Source organism: Oryzias melastigma, linkage group LG15 (assembly GCF_002922805.2).
Source record: "Oryzias melastigma strain HK-1 linkage group LG15, ASM292280v2, whole genome shotgun sequence".
Taxonomy (NCBI): Eukaryota; Metazoa; Chordata; class Actinopteri; order Beloniformes; family Adrianichthyidae; genus Oryzias; species Oryzias melastigma.
Window position 1 is genome coordinate 17,420,286 of NC_050526.1, and position 7,966 is coordinate 17,428,251.

At 36.0% G+C, this 7,966-nt stretch overlaps 2 protein-coding genes across 7 annotated transcripts in view; one reads left to right on the forward strand and one right to left on the reverse strand.

Moving 5' to 3' along the window:
- Nucleotides 1-7,966, forward strand: part of gfra1a (gdnf family receptor alpha 1a) — a 237,295-nt gene that overhangs the window by 84,962 nt on the left and 144,367 nt on the right. The gene's annotated exons all lie outside the window — the stretch shown is intronic.
- ccdc172 (coiled-coil domain containing 172) overlaps nt 1-7,966 on the reverse strand; it is a 39,055-nt gene that overhangs the window by 20,569 nt on the left and 10,520 nt on the right. For all 5 annotated transcript variants that reach the window (XM_024296703.2, XM_024296705.2, XM_024296706.2 and 2 more), the window contains one exon: nt 7,210-7,312. In XM_024296703.2, the coding sequence (XP_024152471.1) occupies nt 7,210-7,312 (103 nt within the window). The remainder of the gene's footprint in view (nt 1-7,209; nt 7,313-7,966) is intronic.

A 7,966-nucleotide genomic window follows, 5' to 3' on the forward strand; every position in this document is an offset into this window, starting at 1 on the left:
TACCTGTAACTCCCAACCTTGTTTAGAACGCGTAAAAAAACACTGATACTGTTAATACAAACGTAACTGATACTAAGCTAACTCCAAGTCTTGGTTATAACATGTAAAATAAAAACACTCCAATATTGCTACACATTAGCGTATTCTAAATAATCGAACCGATCATTAATTAAGAATCGATCCATGTACTGTATAAACTCTCTGGATTTTAAGGTGCATTATTGTTTTTTTAAACAAATAAAGCTCTTAAGTATGCCTTACAGTCCGGAAAATACAATGTAATTCTATTTTTTTTATCCAAGGATTTCCATCAACCTTTAATTTTGGGATCTTAGAGGCGTAACCAAACTTTAAAAGTACTGTCCGCTGCAGTATTTTTGACAATTTAAAATGAACTTGTTTAATTCCTAAAATTATTGTCTAAAACCGTCTGTGTGCTGCCCTTTACAAGTTGAAACGAGGTATTACAGTTGAATTTTGCGATTAGTCATTTCAGAAGTTTCACGTTATCATGCTCTGCAGCTCCAGTATAAAAGCCCCGCCCATCTTTGATTCCGTGGTCAGTCGTTAGCGTGTTAGCTTTAGCATAGCTCATAGCTGTTTTGCCTTCAGCTGTCAAAATCTACTGGATAGCACAACTTTTTAGTAAACTTGGAAGTTAGACAACAGTCGTTGAGTGGAATTGTCATCGAATCCAGAGAACTGCGTCCTTGGAGTCAGCCTCCAACTGTCCTGTCGTGTTACCCTTTAATATCATCATGATTTTTATTAATCAAACACTTTGTTGAGAATTTGAGTTCATGGAAATACATGAAGACTTTGAGTAAAAGATTCTGTTTGCTGAACTTTCTCTAAATTTTAATGTTCGATTAAAGACATATTGGTCTTTAGGACACTTTGACACAAGAATCACCCAGCTAACTTATTTTGATTGGATAGAGATGTTACTTTTGTTTACATCTTCGTCTGGTTCAGTTTGTTTTTTGGTATCAGCAACTGTCTTCAAAGCTTATCTGAATAAACGTATTTTTACTGCCAATCAATTGACTCCATATTGGTCAGAGGATGTAACCTTTCCTAAAGTCTACTACTGATGTTTATAGCCCTTTCCTTTCTCTGTTTACACACATCTGAATGTTCCAGGCCAATGAAAATCTGGTATTCCTGCTGAATGCTGACCGGCTTCATGTGTTGTCGTTAATCTGAGGCTGTTTTTAGCAAATCTAACGATCTGTTAAGAACCACATTTTTTATGAGGCCTTTTTAAGTAAAACATTGAATCAAAAACAGGGTCTACACATTTTATGTCACTCATTAACATGTTAGTGTTCCTAGAAAATACAAGAGAAATTTCAGTTATCCAATGCCAGAAGTGAAAATTACAACCAGAGCGAGCACAGCTCTGCATTTAACTGCGTCAGAGTTCTTTTTTACAGACCAATAATATATATATTTTAATAACTTTCTCTGTCCAACAGCAAAGAAAACAACTGAAAGGCTCTTTTGTTGGACATTTATTACTGTTACGATTGGGGGTTATCAATCTTCATACACAAGAGGAGTATATTTGTATAAACCCTTTTTCTATTTACTATGGCCTGCAGCAGTTCTGGACTCCAAGGACCATATTGTTTATGCAAATCTTCATTGTTATTGCGCCATTGAGCAAAAAATGTTGCCCCTGCCATGTACTCAAAAACTCACCAAAACTGGTAGTACTTCGTACCCTAAAAAGTACATTTGGGCATAGTGACCCGCCCAACCATGATGACATCACAGCAGAAGAAACCAGGAAAACGATGAATGGTACCAAAAGCTTCCATGTGGTTAAGATAAATATTTTAAAATCCAGTAGCAAAACCAAAACAAATGGGTCAAGGATGTCAAAAAGAAAGTTTTTTAAACGATTATGGGATGTCCATATGGCCTATAGCTTTGTGGGAATTTCGTGGAAAAAAGCATGAAATTTGACAATTTTCAAATTTATGTGATGAGAAGACTTTAGTTTGAGCGACCTTCACAAAACTTCACACAACCGCCACCAGAATAAATCTACAATCATCACCACAGGTTTATTGACCTTTGGTAGAGTCTGGCATCATGTCATCACTTTTTTTATTTTATATATATATTATTAATTAATAGGAAAAACATACAATATAAACTTTAGTTTTAAACTCAAACATGATCGAAACAAAAAGAAAAAAAATGAAAAAGGGACAGAAAGAAGAAAAACTTATTTTGTCTGCCCCTTTTAACAAATAAATCAATAATAAAGAGAAATACAAAGCATTCTGCCGATTTGGTATACATTACGAGAAGATTGGGAAAGAAAAAACAAAATTGAATGAACCCCATACCTTGAGGATAAGAAGTTGTTATTAATACTAGACAGATTTGTGATCATCAATTATAGTTTTTAATGTAGGTTTTCAAACTTGATATTGTTATAGCATTTTTAATTTCTGTGCTCAATTTATTCCATTTATTAACTCCATATACTCCACAAATGTAAACTCTTCCTAGGGATTTTGATCTATCGTCTCCAAACTCCTCAGGCATCATTAGGGAATAAAAATGTGGGTTTTAAAATTTGTAGAGTTTGGACAGCGTTAGTGCAATTTTAGTTAGTTTGCAATTTTTTTTGAGTGAAAGTTGAATTAATTAATTCTTGGCTCAAGTTGAACAAAATTATATGACAAATAGGTGGACATACGAACTTCCCTTCTCAGTGCATAGTGCACTTTATAGTGGGTTTACTATTTTGTTGTGCTGTCTGAACCTACAATTCAAAAATAGTCACCTAGAAATCTCCCAGAAGTCTGTGAAAAACCAGCGTGCATCGGTTCTCACTAGACTGGCAAATATCAACAACACTACATTGTGTTAGAACAATTTTGGTGAAAAAATGTTTTTTAATGTTTATGAACCATCTATGTTTTGTCATCAGAACACAGTAGATTCATAAATAGTCTGTAAAATTATATTTACCAGGTAATTTCTTCATGACATCCGTGACATCATATTTGACGTATAAGAAAAGAAGTAGTAACCATCGTGTCTGAATTGCTTCTAAAACTCAGGACACTAGATAGTCCGTTTTTTAGTAGTAAGGGATTAGGGTGGGAATTTGGACATAGCCATAGACGTATTCGACCAAAACATTAATGGGTTGCTAAGTAAATAAAACCAACAAAAAAAGCCACCATTTTGATTTTTTTTTTCTTTTCAAATAAATTTTTCCCATGCAGATCTGACCAGACTGGCTGGGGCTAAAGGAAAGAGTAAGAGACATGTAGAAACTGCTCTGCTAGTGAGGCCCTGCAGGCCATACAACACCGCTCATTGTTTTCATTTATATTAATTATATTTACATACAATTAGAGTTGGACTGGACGAGAAAGGGTAGGATATTAAAGATGGGGGACAAAGGTTTAAAGAGAGGGAGGGGTGAGAGGATGACTTACAAATGGGGAAGGGGAGGAATTGTTAAAAAAAAGGCAACAAGTTGCTTGATAATTATCATTACTACTGTCATATGTAGGCAATGATTTTCTACTTAGTCTTTTCCAAAACCTGTTTGTTCAAAGAAATAAAATAAAAACACAGCATAGTAAATCCAAGAAATATATATAGTTAAAAAAAGCGTTCAGTTTATCAGTGGATGTGGGCTTGATGCACTTTAACTGAATATACCTTACGGAGACACATGAAGTAAAAGCAAGTTCCCACTTTTATTTTTTATAGTGGGTTACTGAAACAATGAATCAGCTTAGCAAAAATTACATTTAGTTGGCGTTTGAAACCTCAATCTCTGAGGAAATGATAAACGTTTCTTTTTTATTCAACCCCTCTGACATAAGACTGCAGCCAAAGACACTCGAGCGTTTCTGAAATCTCTGCTTTTTTCAGCATCTGTAAAGGACTGACGTTTCTGACTGAACTCTTCAGCACAGCAATATGTCAGTGAGCAAAATCCTATAGAACATGCCAAGAATATCATCAATCGCATGTCCACCGACTTAATACCTTCACCAAGTGACAGCCGGCCATCTGCACCAGCAGCCATCCCTTTTCTGCACACTGAACACTTTTTAAATGACTGTAGCACTCACTCAAATTGACATGCATTCAATTTCTAACAATCAATACGCAGAGAGTTAAATATGCGTTTTAAAGAGATGCTGTGGTGGCTGAGGACAAGATTGATGGTCTCACTTCAGGATGGATGATCATAGGAATGACTGTGAGGGCCCCCGCTCCTCCAAAGCCCCGTCTTCAGCACTTCCTGAGGCTAATAAGCCTTGGGGTAACGAAAGACCGAGTATGTTTAATGAGGCTGATGGATGGACAGGGCATGCCACTCGCAAGCTTGATTTACTGCAATGAAAGGAGAGCTCCGAGGCGGAGAGACAAGAGCGAGCAGCCGCTGGATGGAACACTGCAATACATGGAAGAATGGATCTAGATGTTTACATCTTTTACAATGTTTATAGATCGTCAAAAAAATCACAATTTTATGAGGAATCATTAAACCCTTTCATTTAAACATATTTTATATTTTAACAATTTTTAAACAAAAAAGTAAGCATTAAAATTTCATATTTAGGTTAACGAGAAGATAAAGTTATGCGAATGTGTCATTAAAAAAAGCTATAGTTTATTTCGATGCTTTTGTCAGTTATGCTTATCTAAATGAAAAATAAAAGTACAATGAGTCACTGTCTCATGGTATGTCGATGATAAACCATCAAAGACAGTTTTCAGAAGATCAGAACATGTTTGGCTCTCCGTTTTCTCCCGAGTAACCTCGGCCTTACACTCTATCAGTTCGATTCTTTGCGAAACTTGAAAAGTGCGAGAGGCACTCAGACTGCATCCAATCTCGTCTGGCCTCTCCGACGCTCCGCATCCTATTGTTGGCTTCAACACTCGGACCCCTTTTTGTGATGTTGGGGCTATTAATGACCAAAACAGGAAATCATAGAAGCAAATGTAAAGTGCACCCGCTACATTTTTCAGAATAAAACATATTTTCCGCTGTTCTCGCTGTTTTCACCGTGTTGTAAACATTACGTCATTGTTACAAGCAACCTCAGTCTCCCATACTTGTCACACAATATAACATGTCAAATAAATACATTTAAGCTTATACAAGATAAACGCATTAATAAAAGTTCCGTGGTGACCCATTGTAGGAAAAAGAAGTGTTGTGAATATATTCTGTAGGTGGTGGACATGCACTACTAAACAGTACCAAAAGACGAAGATTCCCCTCCATCTTTGTCCAGTGTGAACACCGTGGGCTAAATACACGATCAAGACCAGCATATAGCGAGTTCCTAAACGCACATCACATACCCAGCATGATTGTAACATTGGAATTAGAAAATGGGCTTCCAGATGGGAAATTGAGTTCCATGTGCACCAACTCGTGTGATTTAGTGGCGACTTGTGTTAAGAGATTCTGCATATTTGTACAATCCTTATTTACTTTTTTGGAAAAGTAGTGTTGTGCCTGTAATTGCAGCTTTTTTTCTAAACCCCCAAAAATAAAGTTGTTTTGTGTTTGAAGCTATCATTTTAATATAATAATAACACAGAAACTAAAGATAGAAATGTAAGAAAAATACACATTTACATTAAAAATGAAAGAAAGCAGTACTTTTTAGTGATTCTGTTTTTCTTCTCTACTCAAGGTGATGCTCTGACATTCCCAGTGGTTCCCTGTGACAGGTTTTCAAATATACAGCCTGTGTGAAAGTGCTATAACCCTTAATGGAAAAGAAAAAGGTTCCTGAAGACCGGGTGCTGTGCACTTTAATGCCAGCTCATGAAACAATGCCATAGGAGAAAAGCTGATGGAGCAAATGACAAACGGCCGGCGTGACCCAGTCATTTTGACACGCAGAAAGACCTGCGTAAAAAACCTTTATAAGATTTTTTAAGGGTTTTTTTTGGTAGCATGAGACATTTATTTAGCTATTTTGAGGCTGCGAGTTAAAAAAAAAAACAGAATACTGTACTTCGTTGTTTGACAGGTCTCTGCATGAAAGTATCCTTACGACCAGTTTATTCGTTACTTATTTTCCCAGGTATTTTCTTCTTAAATGCGTCCTCCATCCCCCCCAAAAAACATGTTAACACCACCAAAAGCTGAATTGTACTTGGACTGGGTCTTTAAGACTTAGTTCCACCAGAGTCACAACTAAATTTATGAGCTGATAAGCATTCAACGCGATTGCTCAGATCTGCACGTCGTCTGTCATTTCCTTCAAGCAGCTCCCCTGTATCAATCACATTAGCCTCCGATTCTTTATTTCTACTTGTTAACTAAATGAAATACACTGCAGATGCAAATCAAAGCCTTAATTAAGCCAAATGTTCTGTTATTTACACCTCTATAGCTCAGACTGCAGCCAAGAGGAGGAAAAAAGGCGGGAACCCCTCATATAGGAGCTGGGCCCTTTTCTCTATTTGAACAAAAATCTGTTTGATTCATCTCATTTGTTAGTAGAAAGTATTTTGCAAATTGCTATTGAGAATTGATATGCTTCTTTAAAAAAAAATTTTTTTGGAGCCAACAGAACTAGAAAAGTGATTGACATCTATTAGTCTGAAAATAAACAAATTAAAACAGGATCTTGATAAGAGGAAGACAGTGGTTTTATGGGATGAGCTCATATCACTATAGAGTTCAGAAGAAAGAACATCTGGACATCTGGGTTTGTATTGGCAAGAGTCCTACAGCACCATACAGAACCTGATACACATGTCCTGATATGATACATATCTTGATATATCCCAAAACAGTCCTAGACAATATTTCAATATTTTATTTAAATTATGACTAAAGAATTATCTGAATATTCACACATTTTTCACTAACGTTGTGAAAAATTGCATGTTATTTAATGATCAGAAATATGAGCACTGCAACTGTATCTCATAAACAAGTTTACCCAAGCAAATTCATGGTGGTTTTCTTTTGGTAATTCAGGAAACGTTTAAGTGGAAAACTGCTTTTAAATAATTATTAAATCCCACCTTGGGAGTATTTATACAAGTATCACCAAATAAAGTATCAAGATATTTCACTGAATCAATATTCTCTTACATCCCTAATAGTTAGTCAAATTAAAATGATTTTAGGGTCTTTTGAGTTCACTTTAATTAGAAAAAAAGATAATTACAGAATCAAACACTCACCTAACACACGTACTGTCTGTGAGATGTTTCTGACTGACAAACTGGCTCTCCAGTTTCAGAGATTCAGTCGTCAGTTTGGCCTCCTTCAGGCGTCCATCCAGGTCTGCAGTCAAAAACACAAATCAGGAGCAGAACTGCTTCCCTGAAAACAACAAAACAACAGCTGCAGGCTCACTGGTTAGCTCAAAAGGAACGATGACAGCACCACAGGGGGTTGATTCATCACCACTCCTGACTCCACTTTTTTATCGTCAGCGCTTGAGCATAGCTACCATGCACTCCAATGCAGCAGGGGGCGACATTTTCTCCTATTGGGGTGAGATCCCTTAAGTACCACTGTATTTGTAAATGTTCTCAAGAAACAGTGACTCATCTATTTTGGCATTGCCCTTTCTTACAATCTTTCTGGCAAATTTCTGTGGTTTCTTTTGTTATAAGATTTCTCTGTCCTTTTCTTTACAAACATGTGCTGTTTGGCTTCCAACAACATAAAAATTTGGCATTTTTTTAATCAATTTATTCATTTTACTTTCTAAGCTTTACATCCACAAATGCAAATTTTCTAAAAAAATGCCCCAAATTTTCCTTAATTTTGGAATATTTAAAAAAAAAACAAAAGGCTGTGAAATGTCTTGACATTTGCTCTCAATATAAAACAATTTAAAAAAGTAAACTCTGTAATTTCTTTGACCTTACTTTTATCCTCTTACTAGATTCAAGATTCAAGATTCAAGATTCTTTATTGTCATCCAACACG